The 21956-nt window shown below is 42.8% G+C and overlaps 3 protein-coding genes across 4 annotated transcripts; 2 read left to right on the top strand and 1 right to left on the bottom strand.

Annotated features, from left to right (window-relative positions):
* Positions 1–341: 341 nt before the first annotated feature.
* On the top strand, positions 342–7698 carry MOS7 (nuclear pore complex protein-like protein). The gene is made up of 9 exons (XM_048703034.2): positions 342–836; positions 2341–2492; positions 2884–3006; positions 3281–3425; positions 3989–4050; positions 4215–4428; positions 5612–6526; positions 6710–6959; positions 7048–7698. Exons 1-9 carry the CDS (start codon positions 417–419, stop codon positions 7320–7322), a joined length of 2556 nt encoding a protein of 851 aa, XP_048558991.2. The 5' UTR covers positions 342–416; the 3' UTR covers positions 7323–7698.
* Positions 7699–7822: 124 nt separating this feature from the next.
* Positions 7823–10736, top strand: LOC125539551 (serine/threonine-protein kinase 54-like). The gene is made up of 6 exons (XM_048703035.2): positions 7823–8223; positions 9166–9287; positions 9487–9695; positions 9782–9950; positions 10050–10187; positions 10317–10736. The coding sequence occupies exons 1-6, from the start codon at positions 8076–8078 to the stop codon at positions 10527–10529; spliced, it is 999 nt and encodes a 332-aa protein (XP_048558992.1). The 5' UTR covers positions 7823–8075; the 3' UTR covers positions 10530–10736.
* A 1508-nt stretch (positions 10737–12244) lies between these two features.
* Positions 12245–18173, bottom strand: LOC125539549 (26S proteasome non-ATPase regulatory subunit 1 homolog A). Of its 2 annotated transcripts, XM_048703032.2 has the most exons (13): positions 17904–18173; positions 16777–16840; positions 16599–16704; positions 16393–16504; positions 16143–16311; positions 15876–16010; positions 15443–15789; positions 15218–15353; positions 14885–15133; positions 14582–14802; positions 14245–14503; positions 13181–14023; positions 12245–12778 (listed from the first exon to the last, which is right to left on the bottom strand). In XM_048703032.2, exons 1-13 carry the CDS (start codon positions 18050–18052, stop codon positions 12446–12448), a joined length of 3123 nt encoding a protein of 1040 aa, XP_048558989.1. In that variant the 5' UTR covers positions 18053–18173; the 3' UTR covers positions 12245–12445. The 2 variants fall into 2 exon arrangements, with proteins under 2 accessions (XP_048558989.1, XP_048558988.1); XM_048703031.2 differs by having other exon boundaries at positions 16143–16504.
* Between the last annotated feature and the right edge of the window lie 3783 nt (positions 18174–21956).

Raw genomic sequence — 21956 nt, 5'->3', positions numbered from 1 at the left:
CAAATATGGTTTTGAAAAGCGGGAACATTTTCCATTGCCACGATCATTCTTTTAAAAGTTCCCAACATTTTCTAACTGCTCTAACAAAAACATTATAACATGTTAACCATTTTTTAAAATTATTTTTGTATTTTGCAGGTAAATATATGTATTGAATTTGAAATATAAATAAAGTAAAAAGGGGTGAAAATTGATATGATGTCAGCATGACGAGCCACGTTGTACTGGGCCGGCCCACCACCGGCGCGCCGCCACATAGCCGCTCCCTTCGAAAAGAGCCGGTGTGCTCTCGAAATCTATACAGAAAGGTCCCCCTAAAAGCCCAACAAGACGCCCACTCCCCTCCCTCCCGCAAACCTCAAACCCCACGACCGCTCCGGCCTCTCCGACAGCAGCGAAGCGCAACCTCGTCGGCGATGACCCGCATCACCGCGCCGGAGCTGTCGCCCTCGCCCCCGGACTCCCCGCCTCCCGCCCGCCGCTCCCCGGCCCCGGCGACCCCGCCCTCCCGCCGCCGCCGCCCCTCCCCGTCCCCGTCCCTCGCGCTCACCCCCTCCTCCGCCTCCACCTCCACCACCTCCTCGAGGCCCCGGCCCCGGCCCTCGCCCAAGAGGACCTACTCGCCGGCGCAGTGGGTCCCCGTCTCCTCCCACCCCGCCTTCGCGCTCCGCGGCGCCCTGGGCGGCGGCGGTGCTGCGTGGGATGCCGCCGGGTCGAGGCTCTACGTCTGGGACCCTTCGGCGCGCGGCGCCCACCGGGTGTCCGTGCGGATCCGCGACGCCGAGGCGGAGAGGGACGGGGAGGAGGTCACCGTGGAGGCCGCCGTGCCTTCCGAGGTGAAGTGATTTCTCCCCGTGGTTGCTTTTTCGTAGTATAAAGGCACTGTGAAATGGTAGGGATAGGCATCGGTTCTCCCCGTTCCCTAGTCACTAGGTCAGAGCCATACGTTTGAGAATCTACATTGGTGACTGGGGCAATTTGCAATTCACTAGTACTTCTGCGTGTGAACAAAAATGGGGAGAAGCTTCTCTGTGTGATGTTGTGCAACTGGACATAGTGTGGAGCATTTGGATTTCTTAGTGTCGGATCGTATGTTAATTTAGGTAGTACTCTTTGCTACCCTAAGCACAATATTTCCAAGAGGTTTGTACTGTGATATAGGAAATATAGTGCGGCATATTATCTAATTTTTACAAATGGGAAGTCGATATTATGATGTGCGATGGGCACAGGGTGGGATAGAAGATGGGTCTACCTTCCCCTATATTTGTACGGAGATTTGAGTTTTAAACGGTTCCACAATATTAAAGGTTTTCCGAGCTCATTTCTTATGTAGTAGTACCTCCGTCTCAAAATATAAGACGGTTTTGTAGGCTAAACTAGCATATAGTAATATAACTATGTAAAATAAGTTTTAGGCATCACATGGTATACTATATCAGCTACCATGTTTCTAGGCATGAAAACGCACCACCTAAGTTGTGCATTTTCACGTTTTGGAGGTTTGACGAGAACATACATGGGGGAGGCTGAGGCATAGTTGTACACTTTTTATTTGGATGTGGACTAAGACTTCAAAAGAAAGTTACTGATTCCTTCCTCATATTGGGGAAATTTCAAAGTTTTAAATATCTAAAGCTATGCAATTTTAATACTAAATTGGAAATGACGCCAATAGCCCGTTATTTCCCGCTAGCGCTAAATTTGGAGTCATTTAGCCTGCTAAGGCGCTATATGAAACCATTCCGCTGCATTATTCTATTGTTCTTGTTTCTGATATAGTGATATATGTGGTGCATAGTGTGAAGCTTGGTTATTGAATTAAGGTACCGATTGGAGCTCCGGTTTTGTTGTGCGAACATGTGTTTATGTCAAGTATATGCGATATATCACATATGAAGCCTGATACCCAATTTTTTTCAAAAAAATCACAATTTAAGAAAAACGCTAAATGGGGCTTAGCTTCGCTATGGCTTTTAATAGCTTCTGGCCGAGCCGCCGCTAAATGGCATAGCCCACTATTTAATACATTGGGAAATTTCCATTCCTGACATAGAGGTATGATAGCCTTTTGGAATGTGTGTATTCCTATGCCAAAAATAAGGCCTATTTTACATTTCTACCTAACTGGTTTTGTTTGCAGCATTATTTGCTTCATTTGATCTCACTTTTTGTCATGAAATGCTGTCATAGTTAAATTGAGAAAACTTTTATGTTTGTACTCATTGCTTGTGGTGTAATCTTTTATAAGTTTCCACAGTAGGTATTCTTTCTTTGCCATGATGATTGTTCTCTACTATCTTGCATTGACATAATCGATGTCGCTCCTGTGTTGTCCAGATGTTGATGCCGGAGACGGATCTTGGTTACGAGGTCACTCATATATCACTAAATACGGATGGGTCATCATTACTCCTAGCTGGATCACATAACATAAATGTTTTGTATGTACATGAGAGGGTATCAGAAGATGGTGATACAATCATATGCAGGTATATATCTTCATCACAACCATATCTCATGTTGATAATGCACTCTTGCTCCTTTATTTCCAGAATATTTTGAGATATTCTAGTTATGAATATTTTTTTTGCAATAAAAAATTGAAACCAGTGGAAGAATATTCTTTTATTTCTCTTGCATGTCATTAGTCATGCACATCAAGAGCAATCTTCTACTCTTCTCATTAGTCATGCACATCAAGAGCAATCTTCTACTCTTCTCATTGGGGTATTAAAGAAGGCGTCTACAGAGTTTTCATTCACTCTGCAGTTTAGATTAATGGGATGTATAGCTATCTTTTCTTCTTCTTTTGATGCCATTGACCCATTGTTCATAACTTTATTATACTATAATGTTACCTTCCCCTGCATTTGACTACAGGACCGCACCAGTTGCTTCTCAGATTTTACCTACCAATAACAATGGCATAAAAGTTCTGCAGACATCTTGGCACCCTTTTAGCAGCAGCCATTTTGGTGTTTTGACATCAGATGCTGTTTTCAGGTATGCTAAAATGGATTTTGGTGCTACATGGGCTAATTTAAGCTTATTTAGCATGCAATTTGTTGGAGTTTATGTAAATGGGAAATGTATTTTCCTCTGTCCATTCCCATATCAAGTACCCTTTTTTTCTGTGTGTCATCATGTATATTTATTTATTTCTACGCCCATTCTTCATCTCTTCTTAAAAAACTGGTACAATATTCTTAGATCAACATAATGGAACCACTATATTAAATTTTCTGTAAGATAAAATAATCAATAACCATCTATGCAGGTTATTTGATCTCTCATTTGATTTAGAGCAACCAGAGCAGGAATTTTATTTGCAGCCAATTCTACCTGGAAGATGTCAGAATGCTTCGTCAATTTGTCCAGTGGCATTCTCTTATGGCAGTGATCATCTGTGGGATAGATTTTCGGTATGTCTCTTGGTTGCAGTTGCCTAGATAGTAGATAATAGAAGCCCTCTCAAAAATAAACTTGCCCAGAATAGTTTACAAATTTATCAGGATTATTATTTTAATATAGCAAGCAAGATAGTATCACACTTAGAGTAACTTCAAACAGCTCTAGAGCAATTTGGCGGTGAATTTTGCATATGGGAATTTATCGTTTTGCTAGTTTAAGGCTTTAAGCTTATTACATGGTACAAATATTTATGGTATCAATGGATATTACTACAGTATCTATACAGCTTCTTTGTCCAATGAATTTGGGAATGCCATGCTTATTTACTGTTTTTGTATGACTGTATCAATACTATTTTTTTTTGTGTGAAGTCTACACCGTGCTGTTCATAACAGAATTACAGGAAGTTACTTGATGCCTCATGCATTTCAATTTTTCTTTCAAGTTGTCATTTGATATGTTGTTTGGACATACATGTGTAGTCTCTTCAAAGTTACCTTGATTAGGATTAATGTTTTGTATGTTGAGTAGTCAATTCCTGTGCTTTGTTTCACATGTAAGCCTGTTTATGCAGGTTTTCATCTTGTTCAGTGATGGTTCAATTTTTGTGCTCTGCCCCGTTGTTCCATTTGGATGGTAATATTGCACTTCTATCTGCTCCCTTCTTTCAGCGCTTATCATTTTTATGTTGCCTAACATTTTATTTCGATATGTTGCCTAACATTGTGAGAACTACTTAATTTCATGCTGTAGGTTGTACTTTATCTACATTGATTTGGCAATTATTTTCTATGATGCAGTGACTATAGTAAGAAACATATCGAAGAGATATATGAAGATGTTAATACATTTGGGTTGAAATCTTCAAATCCAAATGTTGTCACGAACTCACATTTGGCAATTGCATGGTTGGAGGCAACATTTCCGGAGCTGTTACGTCAATCAGCAGATAGCAGCACGCTGATGTCAAGAGCTCGTGCATATGCCCCAGTAGACGATTCTCTAACTCTACAGGTACGCTTCTATCGACTTTCTGAAATATACTCCCTCCGTTCCAAAATAGATGACCCAACCTTATACTAACTTTAGTACCTGAGAATGGGTCTAGTATAAAGTTAGTATAAGGTTGGGTCATCTATTTTGGAATGGAGGGAGTACCTGAGAATGACCGAGCAAGTGTAGCTCTATGTGTTTAACTGGAGAATTCAGCTTGTGGTGTTCGAACGGGGCTGATGCTTTTATTATCTTGGGATGGCTAGACGTATGAAATTTTCTCATGCATTATTGCATTCGGTTTTAACATGTGAATATCAAGTAAACACCTTTAGAAGGAAAAAAGTAAGCACCTTTAGAAGGAACAAAGTAAATTACTTTTGGTCAGAAATATTTTGAGGTGAGATTTAACCGTGGATACAAGTAGCACATCGCCTCTATTCCTGCTGTATATAAAGTTAGGATGATGTAACACAACCATGATGAAGAGGAAGGAAAAAAGGCATGCCTCTTAAACTAGTAATTTGTTCATTTAAGTGCTCATAGTCAATCCTATGCTTTTCTAGTACATAAGATTGTTGATTTGTAAGGGTAGGAGCCATTTGGCTCGTGACCAAACATTTGCCACAAATTGCACAGTCATGTCTGCCACACTCATGTGTACACGTGACACTTCCTCTGCAGGCGCAGTTTTACTACTGTAATTGTGTCAGCAAATATATTTTTTGAGAAATATGTCAACAAATATTGTACCCACAGTTTTGGTCATGGCCGGACAATTGGTTAAATGTTCTGATAGCCAGTACGCTTTTGGAGGAAGAAAATAGTAAATACTATGTTGAACATTGATTTTACTGTTTTAATTCTCTTTGAAAATCACTGTTGTGGTTATATTTGGCTGACTTACTATAGGCATAAAATTTTCTGTTTGTAAATCTACCACTCATTTTGAATTCTGAAGTTCCTTGGAAACAAGACCAATCTGTAGTATAAATTAAATGTTAAAGCTTACGAAACATGTTATACAGAAAATCAACAAAACACCAACTATTCCTGAACTGCTTTGATAACCAAGAAATATCATCATTTCTTGTCATGAGAAATTGAGAATTTGGTTCTCCAAATTCTGACTGCTATTTTCTATGACCTTCATTCTATGTTTTTATCATGAATCAATGTGTATTAAGATTGAGCACCCATGCAGGGGCCTCTTTGTAGAGTTTGCGAGGAAAACAATGAACTCGAAGGCAAGAGCAGCTCTTGTGAAGGTAAAGCTGTGGGTTTTGTGTACAGCTCTGTTGGCAAAGATTCAGTTCTTGTAACTGCCTGGGGTAGTGGACAGCTCCAGATTGATGCTCTAGCCGATGAAATCCAACCACAATGGAGCATTGGGGTTCCTACTCGCCTTAATGTCGATTCACATGGACGCATAAAGAGCGTTGCTATGATATGTGACTCTAATCCACAAGATTCGTCGGCCTTGAGATCACATCGTTCATCGAGTATGGGATCAAATGCGAAGAGCAATACAGAAGCTGTCTGGATGGGACACTCTCCTCCTTTGCTAAGGCTCTCAATTGTGGATTTGGCACTACCAAAAACTTCTAACGGTAGCTCTTTATCACTGTTTCTGGATCCCCTTGTCCCAGAGAGATTTTATTGTGCGCATGGAGGGGGACTTGACATGGTCACGTTGCACTTCCTGCCGTTTTCATACCCTGAAATGGCTTCCACACCACCCTCGGTGCATCCTGTACTCACCACAGGCAACAGTGATACAAGTTCTCCCTTCCTTTCTGGATTTGTCGCCATAGCTGATGCGTATGGCCATGTGCAGTTAGTTGGCATCACATACACTGGCGAGTGCTTTGTGGTAGAAATGAAGGGTTGGAAGGAACCAACACCTCTTCAGCTTGACATATGTAGCAAGGACATCAAGGATGTAGAATCTTCCACAACTGGAATGATCAGCAAAGAACTTCTTGCTGGTCCAGATCCACCCATACTTCCATCTTCAACAAGCCTGAGGTCGTTGACTCCTGACTCCATCGAAGGGAAGTCCACACTTCATCACTATATTAAGGTTTTCCATGAGCACTATGTGGAGTATGGGCACAAGGTAAGAGCTATCATTATGGTATTTTGTGCATATCCCTTATCAACTTAGAATATGTCATATGCCATTGTTGGTGCACAAGTAAAAGTCATTCCCTTCTGGAGATAACTGAACCTGTTACATCTTTTAATCCCCACAATATAAGCATATCACTAACGATTGTGGGTTCATTTGAATGATGTTCAGGTTTTCATTGAGCTCAAGGAACACGAAGATTATGTGAAGACAGAGATTGAAGACAAGCAGAAACGCCTACAAGCAGTGAAGCAATCACTTCTATCCATAGAAGCCAAAGATGAGGAGATAAACAGGCGGGTCGAACGGGCCTCCAAGGTGTATGATCTGTTGGAGAAGCGCATAGAAAGCTTCAAGATGCTGCCTGCCGCAAACAAGAAACCATTGTCACAGGCAGAGCTGGAGTTCAAGTCACAGCTTGGTCCGTAATCTAGAAACCTGACTTTGCATATTCTCCCTTTACATCCTCATCATGCCCTAACATACTTTGTGTCTGCTAAAACTTGCAGATAGGTTTGCGGACGTGGAGCTGGACGCTCTGCGTACTTCCATTGCTGCCCTGAGCACGAGGATGAAACGGTTCACCCAACCGTCTTTGGGGGGTGGTGCAACCGGCACAGGAATGGCGCCATGGCAGGCGCCGAAGGCCGGAAGAGGCCACGTTTCGGAGTCCCAGATGTCGCTGATGAAGTCTTCGCTGGAGAGGCTGTCGCTCCTCAACGAGGAGAACAATCAGAAACTACGGGTCATCGAGACTGAGCTCAAGAACAAGGAACAGCAGTAGTACTGTAGTCGGTGATACTTGGTTTTGAATCGCACCCATGTTCTCGGCACGAGAAAGGGAATTGGTGGCAGATGTTGGCTCAAAAACTATGGAGGGCTCGCTCCTTCCAGATCGTGTCGTGCCTGTAGGTTGCTGGGAGTGTGAATTATGCCCCATGTAGCGAAGATTGTTGAGAAAGTAGCCGACGCTACGTTTGAATCTGTTATTTTTGGTACAACTGCTTAAGAGGTTTGTTATCAGCCCCTGGTTCTGTAGCCTTTCTCTCGGCCACACAACACAGTATGGCCGTGTATTTTTAGGTTAGATAGAAGATGTGGAGCCTGACAGTACGGATTTTTTTGTTTTTGTTAATTAACGTGGTAGTATATGTTTGGTCCTTCCTGCTGCCTTATTTGGTTCATTATTTACGTACCCATGCGACTGTTTCCGGCTGAGGGACGCGGGCGCGATGGCGCGTCCTCGCTGCTCGCTTGACGGTCTCAGCTTGTGTTGCTTCCTCGGCTTTGCTGATATACAAATAAATGTCCTTTTTGCGGGGATTATCCATAAACATGTACATGGACGATCTAGCTTGGCTGTTATGAGAGACTTTTTTGGCTGGCATATAGGACTATATGAGACGAGATATGCATGCCCGCCAGAGATATCTGCAGCATCTGTTTAAACAGAGATTTGCAGGGGAGTAGGATCCCGGCTAGCCGTGCCAACACAATCTGAGAGCGCTGCCCTCCCGGAGCGGCGTGGACCCTTGCCATGGTGAAGCGGCTGCGCAAGGGCGGCGGCGACCGGCCCATGGCGTCCCGGGAGATCGACCTCGCCAAGCTCGACATCCACCACCGGGAATCGCCCGGATCCTTCGGCAGCTTCTGCAGCGCCACCTACAATGGCAGACAGGTCCTAGGTAGCACTGTATCTCTGCGATCTTGTTTATTTCTCGATGCGATGCTCTTTAATTTGGTGCTGGTTTGGCACTTCGAATCTATATATGGATCATCGTTGCTGGGCTTTGGACACGTTCATCTAAATTCTTGCGAGTAGACATGTCTAGTCCGTACGCGTCAGGCCTCCAGTAAAAAAGATTAAAATTTCCTAAAGCTGGAAATTTATGTTTCTGCTTTTGTTTTCTTCGTCAGTGGACCATGCTAATTTTCCTGCCTTGGGTGGTCCATTGATGTTATGAGTGATAGAATCATAAGGCTCACCTGTTTGAGTAGATGTGGAGCTTTAATCTTGGAATTGAATAGTGCGAATCGGCTGGATCATCTTCTGTGTTATATGCTTTATTATCATCATGCACATAGTATGGATGTATTGTTATCATCTGCTGCATGTGCATATTTCTTGTGCATGAACAATTTATAATTCAGACCCTCTCAATTCGTCGTCATTGATAAATCATCATTGCGGACCTTGGACACGTTGATCTTCTTTGGTTTGTTCCTGCTAAAGCTCCACATGTGTCTTTAGATGTCCTGAGCAAGTAATGTGCATTCATAAGATTAAAATTGGAATTTTATTTTTAAGCTTTTGTTTCTTAATAGTCAGAGAACCTTAAGCTGATCCAAGTGTCGTGTTAGGCCATTTATGTTTAACTCTTGTAGATATTCGCGGCGTGCCGTCATTGCAATCTTGTGCACAGGTCCATAAATACATGCCCTAAATAGCATTTTATCAAATGGACAAAATATCCCTGATGAACATCCTCAAGTTCAGTTGTATACTTTTGAGTTCTGTTGAAATATAATTTTACCGAACTGCCAAAATGCGCACTACAATGCCCCGAGCTAGCTCCCAAAGATTATAGTGTTATAATGCATTTATTTTTTCTTCATCGTGTATGAAGCTAAAGTATTGGAGTGGGGAGAAGATGGCTTTATGACAGAGGCTGAAATTTCTACTCAGAGCGAAGCATTCAGGAAGGAGGTTGCTGTCTGGAAGGAGCTCAAACACCAAAGTGTTGCAAGGGTGAATATTTTTTTGCTCATTGCGCACCCGCATACTGTATTACCAATGTTTAATGTTCATTATTTTTTGGGGTAGCGTCAGTTCATTTTCGGTGCGTTATAACAATGTTACCTCAAGACCGATAATAGGCACTACAACGCTGTCTACTGAGTTTTTCTTTGTGTGGTACATTGAATGTGTCGTATTCTCTTCCTTGCAGTTCATCGGTGCATCAATGGATACCACTGACCGTAGCATTCCGGCCGATAGCGGCGAGAGCAGTGCACCCAGAGATCTGCCAGAGAGAGCCTGTTGTGTTGTCTTTGAATATCTCTATTTAGGATCACTGAGACGATATCTATATGCTCACAGGGCGAGAAAGATCGGATACAAAATTGTGGTTGAGTTTGCGTTGGATTTGGCCAATGGGTAAGCAAGCTGGCTAGATTTGCTCCCGCATATCTTCCAATCCGAATCCGCGGATAACCAGCACTCTCATATATTTTCTTTTGCAGACTGAGCTATCTTCACTCGAAAAATATCGTGCATCGGAATGTCAAACCTGAGAGCATGCTTCTTGGCACAGAGGAGGCGGTCGTTAAGATTGCCGACTTTGGCTTCGCCTGTGTGCAGGCTAAGAATCCGGAGGACATGACAGGCGCACTCGGTTACATGGCCCCGGAGGTATCTTGCTGCCAACCAATCGCTTTCAACGATTTCTGTGCTCAATTCTTGTGTTTCTTCACAACAAAAGCAATCTGTTGTTGTTGTTTTTCTGTGCAGGTTATTGAGGGCAAGCCATACGACAGGAAGTCCGATGTTTACAGCTTTGGGATATGCTTGTGGGGGATCTACTGCTGTGACATGCCGTACTATCCAGACATGAGCTCGGTAGAGGTCTCGTTTGCTGTTGTTCACAATGTATGTTTTCCGTCAGATCCCTCGCTAAATATTACACCCAGAAGAATTATGCATGCAAATATGTGTTAAAACAAGCCTACGCAACAATATTTTTTGCTTATAGGTTTGCTTTTTATGTCGTGTGCATAGAATCTGCGACCCAAGATCCCACGCTGCTGCCTGACCCGGTTGGCGAACATCATGAAGAGATGCTGGGATGCTGACCCTGATAAGCGGCCCGAGATGAAGGAGGTGGTGCATCTACTGGAGGATCTTGACACGACCAAGGGTGGGGGCATGATCCCGGAAGGGACGAACCCCGGGTGCTTCTGCTTTTTCAGACCCCGGCGTGTAGGTCCATAGATTTGTCTCCAGCAAGCGGCATTGTGATGGGGCTTCTGCAAATGTTGCCACTAGTTTTGAAATGTGTGGTGGTGTTGTTTACTACTCCATCCGTTCCGAAATGCTTGTTGTGGTTTTAGTTTTTTTTTTTTTTGAGAACCTGTTGTGGTTTTAGTTTAGGGAGTACGAATTTACAACCCTCGAAAGTTGAGGAATACAGATGGATAATTTGGCACTTGATTCATGGTCGCATATACCCGTTCTCTTATAATTTTTGCTCCTGGGTAGTGTGTGGATCACAAGAATGTATTACCATTGCATTGGCTTGACCTGTGGTTTTTCCTTGCCCTTATCTGCAACAAAGACACGAACACAACAGAGCAGCATTGGAGAAACTCTTGATTTTGCATGTCCTCTGCGTTCTGCACCTACCTAAATTGATCTGAGTAGTACTCCATGTTCTAAAGAAAAATTGATCTGAATGTTTTAGTAAAATGTCTGTTATTTTCTTCATGGCTCCCAACGGTAATTGTGCAATGATTTGGCCTGTTTTTTATTTTGAGAGAGAACGAGGGTCAGTTTATGGTTTGTGCCTTTTCTAATTAAACATGGATAGAAATTGTGTGGTTCACCATCAGGATTATTGTAAACGCATTGCAGTTATTCTGATGTTCTTTTTTCTTCTAGAAATCACATATTCTGAATTGATTTTTTTAGAACAACATGTATCAGGATTATTATAAACTCACTTTTTTATTGGACAAGATCAAAGATTTTTTTTTGAATGACAAGATCAAATATTTTATAGTTCATTAAATCCTCCCATGCTCCCAGCTTAAAAAAATTCAAATATAAATGTTCCAAAAAAATTCATGGATGTTCACAATACAAGTGTTTACAACTCCTAAAAAAAATCAGATCCAAACTCAAATACACACTGAAATAAAAAGGACAAATCCGTCATGAAGAGTATCAAAAGAAGACAAAAGTGAAGATGGTTGTATTCACATCTGGATATTTCTTTTTTGTTTCTCCATGTGTATCTCAAATTTCGGTTTGAATTTTTTACAAGTTGCAGACATGTGTCTTTTGAACACTCATGATATTTTTTCAGAAAAAAATGACATGTTTAAATTTGAATGTATTTTTTCTGCATGTGTCATCTGCATGCTGCTGATACATGATAATAAGCAGAGTAGGCGAGAGATGTGGATGGCATTTTGCTGCTATACGAGAAAGAAATCTTACGAACCGCAGAGTTGAGATACCTCAATTTGGACTACGAAGGAATAGCAAGCTTTGCTGCGGCACAAACTTTTGGTCCGCAACATTGCAGATGTGTAGTTTTTTCTATTCTTCAGATGAACAAACATGTGTAATTTTATGCAGATTGTATGGCTCCTGTTGTTCATTCCGTTTGAGTAAATATATCAATTGGTTGATGCAACAAACTCAACCGGATCAAAGAAAGCATGGACTTTGGGCTTCGACTTCATACAAGCCGGGGTGAATGCACAAACAACATACCAAATTAAAAGCAAAAGGGTGAGAGTGGGTAAACGTACAAATTAGGCAAGGACAACCACCAAGATAGGGCTCTTTCCAAAAAAGAAAAAGAGATGGGGCTGTAGTTCTGGCAAATATCCAAGGTCGTTGTTTGGTCCATCTCTTTCTAGCACGCCCCGCAGTTTTGAATTAAAATTGCAACAAATTATCCTTGTATGCGACTGAAAATATAAATCAAATCGTCTTCCTTGATGCAAACATTGGTTGAGCACATATCCTGTAACTCCCGTTCAGAGTTGAGTTCTCTACTCATGACGATTCTACACAGTTTCCAACAAACAACAAATTCCCTCGCACTCTTGAAAAAGGAATAAGCAACAACGTATAGCTAGTGGGTGAGTACAGACAACGCTCCATCCTACCACAGCAGCTTACGCCGAGTACTCAAAAGGTTGGGGCGGCTGGGGCTCGTCGTCGACGGCCATGGCAGCCGAGCCTTGCCCCGCGGCAGCGGCTGCTGCGTTGTTGCCGGCGCCCGTGGCCACGGTCGCGGGGGCGTCGGTGAGCACGAGCTCCTCAGCCTCGCTGGGCTGCGTGTCTCGGAGGAGGATGAATCCGCAGGGAGCGGGCCTCACGGGGACGTAACGGCTGCCCTCGATGAACTTGATGAACTTCTCCTGCGCAGGGACAACGCGGGCTGGGTTTGCCAGGATCTGGAAGGCAGGTTCTGGCTCCGGGGCCTTCTTCTCTGCCGCGCCGTCAACCTGGGAACAAAGATTGAGAGGCGGGTAAATTCATAAGAGGCCAGAGTGAATGGGGGTTGGTTCACTCAAATGAACCGACCATGTTCATTGGAGCTGATGCCAAAAAAGAAACTTCGGCTAGATATGATATGAATCACAAGTTCGCTACCTACCAAACACAAGATTCCATACTGAAAACTCTATTAACAGGCTTACATCTAAAAACAGTGCTATGCTGAGCTGCGCTGTGGCATCTTAGTAATTTATTATTAGGGAGAGCTATTGCAGGAATACCTAGCATGGTTGTGTAAAGCAAGAGAATTAACTAACTAACATGGTTTAATTATGAGCTGAACCTACCAAAGTTGGTAAAATTCTTGGATGTGAAACATGGTAAAAAAAATGAAGTGGAGTCTCTCTTACCTGCATTGCATCACCGTCCTTCTCCTGTGTCTTGGCTGCATCGCCTGAAGTAGAACCAGAAGCATCTTCCGTTGTCTTAGCTTTGCTTTCTGCATCCGTTGATTTCTCCTGGCTAGGTTTGCTTTCTGCTGTTGACTTCTCCTGGTTAGCTTTGCTTTCTGCTTCTGCTGTCTTCTCCTGGTTAGCAGCTTTGCTTTCTGCATCCTTCTTCGCCCTAGATTTTGCCTTGGCATAGGTTGACAAAATGGCTGTGGGCAGCTTGACTGCTGAAGTCGTAGTCTGCTGAGTGGTCGGTTTCGGATACTCAAAGAGGGACGGTTTAGCATGTGACAGAAACTCAAACTTCGGCACTTCCAGGTTTGAGTTGAGACCAATGATGGCTGTTGGCGAGAAGGCCAGGCTAATGAAGTATAGGAGAGGATACCAGTACCAGAACTGGGTGAATACAGCAAGGCCAATCACAGCAGTGAGCTTGTCATGCTTGTTCCTCGAGAGAAGTTTAATTGTGACATTCCTACCACCAGCATCCAGAATACCAGAAGCAAGAATGGCGCCCATTTTGCTCATGGTGTCCTCATGCTTGTCAAGAATGATCTTCTCCAACTGACGCCTGAATGTTCCAACACGAGAATCAAAGGACTCGTTCGTCTGGATCATGACCATTGCCATAGCAATTAGAGCCCCCTGGCGCACAAAGTCAACAACGTCCGATGTGAGAGGCTCCAACAAGGAAATGGCATCACTTAACCCTGTTCCTGCACAGGATATCCCAACAGCTAAAGCTGCACCATAACGAACATGTGGGTTGTACGATTCAGAGAGCAGGGACACAATTCTTGGAGTCTGCATGATCAGGACGGAAGATGTAAGTTGTGGATCAAAGCTATTGAGAAGATGTAACGTGTGGATCAAAGCTATTGGTGATTGTGTATTTTAGCAAAAAAAAATCTTATTAGATGGCAAAGAGCATATAAATGCATAATGAAAAGATCTATGTTGTTCCTTGGAATAAATTTGAACACAGGGCATCTATTTAAACACTAAGGCATTTCAATGCTACATACCTGCTCAGGTTCGTTGTATAGAACAAATCCAAGACCCATAACAGCAGTCCTACGAACATCATCACTGACGTCCGATACAGCAAAATGCAGCAGCTGATGGATAGCTTTGTTGTTTGCAGTTCCTCTGTAGGCTAGAGCCAATGCATACATACCACCATAACGTAGTATGGGATCTTGATCTCTAGTCATTTGTTCAATCAAGGTGTCAGCTTCCTCCTCCCTGCCATACACTGTCAACGCGATGCCAAGTGCCAAACCCCTGCAGAGAGAGAGATGTCAGAAACAAGAGCTGGATGCATCTTCAGAAATACCGCAACAACAATTAAACAGCACTGACCTGATAATCTTTTCATGCTGTGTATCATGTGCATAAGCGAGCATCTCAGCGGCCTTCTCACTGGCTGTCCCAACCATGAGCAAACCCATGCCAATACCAGCTGCTTCACCAGCCACAGCACTGTCTGTGTAAAGGACATTCTTTATGTCTTCAAACACTTCTTCATCTGCTGTCCCCAGAGATGCAAGCCCAAGTCCCAAACAGGCACCATGCTGGATGACCTGCATAATACGGTTTTAGGTAAGAAAAATATACATACACAATATAAATAGCATTACACAAGGACAAGGAACAGAATGTCACCTCTGCACTGGTGTTGCGAAGGCTTTCACGGAGGAATTGTTTGATTCCTTCGCCATGGTTGGCATGAATCAAACCTAAAGCATAGAGGGCACCACCTTCCGAGTATGGACTGCCACCACCAACTGCACCACTTTGAGGTAGGTATGGGGCCATCAAAGCCCGACCTTGCTGAAGGTGGCCTCTATGAATCACACCTAGCCCAGCTGTTGCACTGAATTTAGCCCAATTAGTAGCCCTGCTCAACCACTCCTGCAAGACATTACCAAAATGAGACATTACAGAGGGGAAAAAGTATACCGCATGACAACAAAACAACCAGATATTTTTTCTTACCAGATTCTCTCTTAGAAAAGTATCTACAGTTGTTCCTGCATGCATGATCGCATTGGAGCAAATAGTTGCGCTATGGCAAACACTGTTCCTCATTTCCACAGCCTGCTTTATTGTCTTCAGAATTAGAAGATCGGACCTATATCAACAAACCCATCAAAGGTGATGTCAGATATAAAAGTTGCAAGAGACCAGGGTTCAATGTTTAAGACATAATAACAAGTATACCTGTTGTGGCTATACAAAAATTGCAGCGTAAGCTGAATAGACTTCTCCCCTGACAGTATCCCTTTAAGTTTTGCAAGCTTATCAGCATGCACTGCCTCATTTGGATCAACCGGGTGAGCGTTTCCATTTGCCGTAGTAGTGTCATCTCCCATCTGAACATCACCCGCTGGTTCTGTGCTAGTTGTACCCGCGTTAACAGTCTGATCGACTGGTAAAGCTGAACCGCTATCAGGGTTGGACTGACCAGGAGTCTGAGAGTCCAGGCGATTCCTCACATTCAGTAGGAAGGCCTGATTTTCATTTTCCACCAGATCAAAAGCAATTTGGTATGCAAGGAGAGCATCATCCTGTATAATGAACACAATATCTCAAGTAAGCAACAGAGACTAAAACATAAGTAATGTGGTGGGCAGAGTAAAGAACAAACATATACCTTGCTTCCAGAAATTAGTGTGTCCAATATATTCGCAACAGTTTCAGGCTCACCCAGAAACATAAGGCACTGGCAGATGCTCAGAAAATCTGGATGCGGCAAAGTCTGGTATATTTTAACAAGACAGCGAAGAACCTGGCAATAAAATGGATTATTTGGTCAACACATAAAGAATGTTAATTTTTGCTTACTCTAGTCTAACTAATACTTGCTTTTTAATTAATATAAACCAACCATACTGCCAAATAATTTTTAACATAACCCTACCTCACAGCGATATTCACGGTGACTAACATATTGATGAGAAAGGTTGATGCAATATGAAAGAGCCCCGTGAATATTATCACACCGAACAATTGCTTCCTCCAGTTTATCCAGTCTCCTGCATTCAACAGCCATACCCATGGCCTGTTGGTATTTCCCATCAAGAACACACCTACAGCAAAGAGTAACCGTTAGCTGAATACTCCATCTGATAAATAAGAGAATATGCGCAAACGGTAGGATCTTATCATACTTCTCCAACATCCTCTCCACTATGGCCTCTAATCTAGGATCCACATTTTCTTCTTCCTCGGTAGCTTTAGAAGCTCTTGTCTTGAAACTCGCATATTCATCTAATGCTTTGGCTGAAAGAAAAGAACCACCGATTCAACACAATGAGCAAAAGAAATTCATGTGAATAACATCCAGAATGATAGAGAACTCAAGACAGCTACTCACCTAGAAGAGCATGAGCATAATCTGAATCCTCAGAAACGTCAAACAGAGGCCCAGCACCAAGTGCATACAATAGTGCATCATTTAACTCGCCCAAGTAATAAAATACCTACATAAGTCAATATAAGCAATACAAAATATGACATTTACAGACAAGGTGTAAAATAACATGAGGTCCTACCTTAGAAACAACTAGTGCAGCTAGCTGTCTCTGGTCAAACTCCTCATCTTCATACAAGCTCTCACTGCAGCCAAAAGGATACGATGGGAACAAATTATTAGCTTGCTTCATTGGAAATACAAACTTTAACAACCTGGATTCTAGAGAATTCTTGCTCGACATTATGATCCAATGTATAAAGCTCCCAAATCAAAACCAAATACAATTAGAGCCTCATTGTTCCACAAAAATAACAACTAGGCGCACAACAATTGCATATGAAAAGCAATGTTAAAATTAAAATGACTTAAACAGAAACAACCATATGGAAATTATCTGGCAAGAATTGGCTTGCCAGTTTTTTGGGCCAAAAATATTTGGTAGGGCTAGGCTAGGCACCAACCAAACACACCATATAAGACAAGAAATTTGTATAATCTAAACTTAAGTAACCAAACATTAGATTAACTTCCCAAAACATGTCACCCTAAACTATTGCAAGTAACAGTTCAATGGTCACTCTGTCAGGATATTTCTTAGCACAGGGCAGGCATTATAACTGATTATAACAAACCAAGCGAATCAAAATCCTAAAACATCTTCTAAAAAACTGGAAGTTGAAACCTTTCTAAATTCTCACACCTCCTTAGTTCACATCTCACTCCTACAACTGTCCTTATATCCAAGCGCAGACATGAAAGTGCAAAAATATTAAGTTTTTACCACGGCTACCGAATACAATCACACAATTTACTAGATTTTCTTGGCGAATTCACTTCAAACTCTGCGGATTCGTCATGGAGAGCACAGCCGAGCGCTGAATCCCAGGAATCCCGAGGCTACCAGATCAGAGCCAAGCCACGACCTACGGTTCCCCCACGCAAGCAGCAGATCGAACCAGACGAGGCCAAGCAAACGAATCGCGCGACAGCAACAGCATCTAGGGCAACTTCTCGTCCCGAATCCTCGTCAATCAGCGAACCAGATCGAAAAACTGAAACCCCCCGGCCAAGCCAACGCGCTGGAACGAATCGCGCGGGCAGGGCGGAGCAGCTGCGGCCGCGGCAGCGGGCGCCGGCCGAGAGGCGGCGGCGACTAGGTACCGCGGGAAGGATACGAGAGGGGGGTGGGGAGGGGAGGGGTCTCACATGGTGGGGATGCTGGTGGAGATCTCGGGGTAGAAGAGGTGGACGACGGAGTTGAGGCTGGCGAGCGCGTGCAGCTTGAGCTCCTCCGCCGGCTCGTGGAGCATGGCGAGGATCCCGCCGGCCGAGCTCACAGTCGCCACCGCCGCCATGGCCGCGTCGGCGAAGGAGAGGTGGGGTGGGGTGCGCTGCGCGAGGGTTTGTTGGGCTCGGTGCGGGGCGTCTGCGAGTTTACTTGGAGACGGGGACGACGCGAGACGGGGATACCCGGAAGGTGCGCGGCCGAATATAGGGACGGACGGACGGGGGCGATGGGTCCGATTAGCGTAGGGTGTCGATTTTTCCTTGGACTCGGACGGAAAAAAATCCTTTTTTAAAATAAAAATAGTTTTGATCCTCAAAAAATAAAAAATGATTTTCTGATTGGTTAGTGCGATTAGGGCATCTCCAGTGTGGTCAATCATCAAAATGCCCTAAATGTGCAATGGTTATAGGTTTCTTACAGAACCAACCACCGCGTTCATGCCTTACTTACTTGACACTGCTACTCATATTGTTTGTATTCGTTTTAGAATTCCGGCGATGTTTATTCAATGCAGAAAAATAAATCATGTCCACAATAAGGCGTATGTGATGCCTCCGTAAATCTCAAACCGTTGTGTCGATGCAGTACTTCAAAGGTGCTCAAAAGGTAGGGTTGTGCGCGTGCGTCTATGAGTGAGTGTTTGCGACTAATTATACCATGTAAGAAAAAACGCCCTAAATATCCAAACCGCATGGTCTGGATACTTTTTGTCTTCCAAGCCGTGTATCAAATATTTGTGGACCAATCTAGATGTCTGAATTCCCACAAATCTAAAGAAAACCTAGGGGAGATTTAGAGGAGTCCGGACATTTCAATTGGCCCACTGTCAGTTGGACCGCGTGTCCTCATAGCTCGTGTGACTTTTCCTCTAGGTCCACCTAACACATCATGTTGTTACGATTTGATGTCATTTTGATGCATCGGTTGAATGATTGGCTCACTTACCATTTTTTGTGAACACATCCGGACGTGTTCACACATTTTGATGTGTTTGTTTTGAGATACAATGTTGGAGTTGCAATTATATCATGAATGATCATAGTCATAAAAATAAATATGGCAATTTAACCGTTGTTCAACTGTACTTTGTTCACCACACCACACTTAGGCCTCATTCGGTTTGGAGGATTTTTATAGGAAAAACATGGGAACAAGGATTCCAGAGGAAAATTTCCTATATATGCATTCGGTTTGTAGGAAATGCGTAAAGGAATTTCGTAGGAATACTATTCATTTCCTATGCTTTTGGAGGAAACTACACATCCACTCAAAGCTCATTATGCGCGTAGGAACGAGGCAAGTCAATTCCTTAGGGTGGCAAGTGCCATCCTATCAAATTCCTATACTACTCTAAATTCCTACGGTTAGATTTCCTCCAAACCGAATGAGCCCTTTGTATGCTTGAGAGTGATGTCACTAGTGAACATATGGCTCCATGGGTCTATTCTTCATTGCTGAAATCTTCGTCACAATTATTATTCTTTGTTGTACCATTTTATTTATTTATCAACTATTACTATTCTGTGCAATTTAATCTTATAACTAGCAGGACAAAAAGTTTGACTATCTTTTATACATGTTGGGGACGAGTTTATTTTGTGTTGTGTGTGCAGGTACCAGTGACTTTGTTTTTGGGAGAACTCCTTCTGGTTCGATAAAACTTAGTTTTCTAATCGAAGGAAATACTTATTGCTAGGTTATATCACACTTACACCAGGGGGATACCCAACCACTCTTACGAGAGAGAAAGCATATGGTAAGAATTGATGATTAGGTAAAATATAACAAATACCGAACAACGAGAAAAGTAATTATAACGATGTATGCGATTAAAGAAGATAGACAAGGGGGCATAGTTTCACTAGAGGCATCTCTCCAAGTAAGATAAATGTGTTGTGATGAACAAATTACAGTTGGACATCGATTAAATTGCAATATTTATATTTATTACTATGATCATTAGTGGCACAATCTTATATAGCCATTACGTCTGTGATATGTGATACATCCATATTGCATCATGTTTTTCTACTGTTATTTTTATTTTTTATGCAATTCTAATGCCTTTTCTCTTTCAAAATGCAAGATACACCAAAAGAGGGAGATTGCCGACAACTGAAATTCTGACATGAAAAAGCAACAACAGAGATAGCTATTCTCCGGAGCTCCAAAGGACATGAAAATGTATGAAGAATTATTTTAAAATGTATAAAAAATACTGAAAGAAAGAAGTACCGAGGAAGACCCTCGGTGGGGCCACAAGCCAGGGGGCGCGTCCTACCCCCTGGGCAAGCCACCTGAGATTGTGGGCTCCACCTAGAAAAAAAATATGAGGAAGACTTTCGAGAGCTGCCGCCGTCTCTAAGCGAAACTTGCGGCAGGAGCACTTCTCCTCTCTGCGGAGCGATTCCGTCGGGAAACTTCCATCTGGGAGAGGGAAATCGAAGTCATCGTCATCACAAAACGCCCCTCTCATCGTGGGGGGACTCATCTCCATCAACATCTTGACCAGCATCATCTCATATCCAAACCCTAGTTCATTTCTTATATTCAATCATTGTCTCCAACCTCAGATTGGTACCTTGGGGTGCTAGTAGTGTTGATTACCCCTTGTAGTTGATACTAGTTGGTTTACTTCGTGGAACATTATATGATGTTCAGATTGTTAAGCACATATTTATATCTGATCAAGAACACAGTTATGCTTTGTGAGTAGTTCTTTTTATTCTTGAGGACATGGGATAAATCTTGTTATAAATAATCATGTAAAGTTGGTTTTGGTTCAATGTTTTGATGATATACTATGTTGTTCTTCCTCTAGTGGTGTCGTGTGAATGTGGACTATGTGACACTTCACCATGTTTGGGCTTAGGGGGAGGCATTGTGGAATCGATGATCGGATTAATGCGAGGAAGAGCAAACGGGTCCTTGGGGCAGGCTTTGTTTAGGTTAGTGTAATCAACACACATTCACGAAGTTCCATTCTTCTTCAGTACGAGGACTGGGTTAGCCAACCACTCTGGGCGGAATACTTCAACGATGAACCCGGCTGCTAGGAGCCAGGCCACCTCTTCTCCAATAGCGTTGCGTCTCTCCTCACTGAAACGATGGAGGTACCGTCAGACGAGTTTCATCTTAGGATCAACATTTAGGCCGTGCTCAGCGAGTTCCCTCGGTACACTAGGCATGTCAGAGGGTTTCCATGCGAAGATGTCCCGGTTCTCATGGATGAACTTGATGACCGCGCTTTCCTATTTGGGATCCATGTTCGCACCGATGATGAACTGCTTGGACGAATCACCAGGGGTGAAATCAACTTGCTTGGTGTATTTGGCGGATTTGAGCTTGAGCAAGGATTCATACTCTATAGAAGGCTTCTTTAGCAAGGTCATGTCCTCAGGATCAACCTGCTCTTTATAAATTTTTAACTCCTATGCTGCACAAGCCACCTCAGCGTATGAGGTTCTGAACAAGCACCGAGCTGCCATTGGATATACTCTTGATGATTTAAAGGGCATTAGTCCCACTCTCTGTCAGAACAAATTAATATGGAACCTGATGCTAAACCCGTTGTTGATCACCAACGACGTTTAAATCCTAAAATGAAAGAAGTGGTAAGAATTGAAATACTAAAACTTCTGGAAGCAGGTATAATATATCCTATAGCTGATAGTAGATGGGTAAGTCATGTTCATTGTGTTCCTAAAAAGGGAGGTATTACCGTTGTTCCTAATGATAAAAATGAAATTATACCACAAAGAGTTGTTTTTTGACTGTACACAGTAGGGCAAAACCCCATTGCAATTTTTATATTATAAAAAGAAACAAAGGTCCAACAGTACAAAGGCTTGAGATAAGCCAAAAAGAAAAGAAAAACTAAAAAACTAATTACAAGAATTACATAACAAGGTTGTCAAGCCAAGAACAAAAGGCCCTAGCATAGCTCTTCTTAATTCTAAATCTGAGCAAGT

The sequence above is a fragment of the Triticum urartu genome, chromosome 2A (genome assembly GCF_056163025.1).
Source record: "Triticum urartu cultivar PI428250 chromosome 2A, HENAU_Tu73, whole genome shotgun sequence".
Lineage (NCBI taxonomy): Eukaryota > Viridiplantae > Streptophyta > Magnoliopsida > Poales > Poaceae > Triticum > Triticum urartu.
Note: the sequence above shows the minus strand (reverse complement) of the source record. Positions and strands in the feature narration are given on the sequence as shown.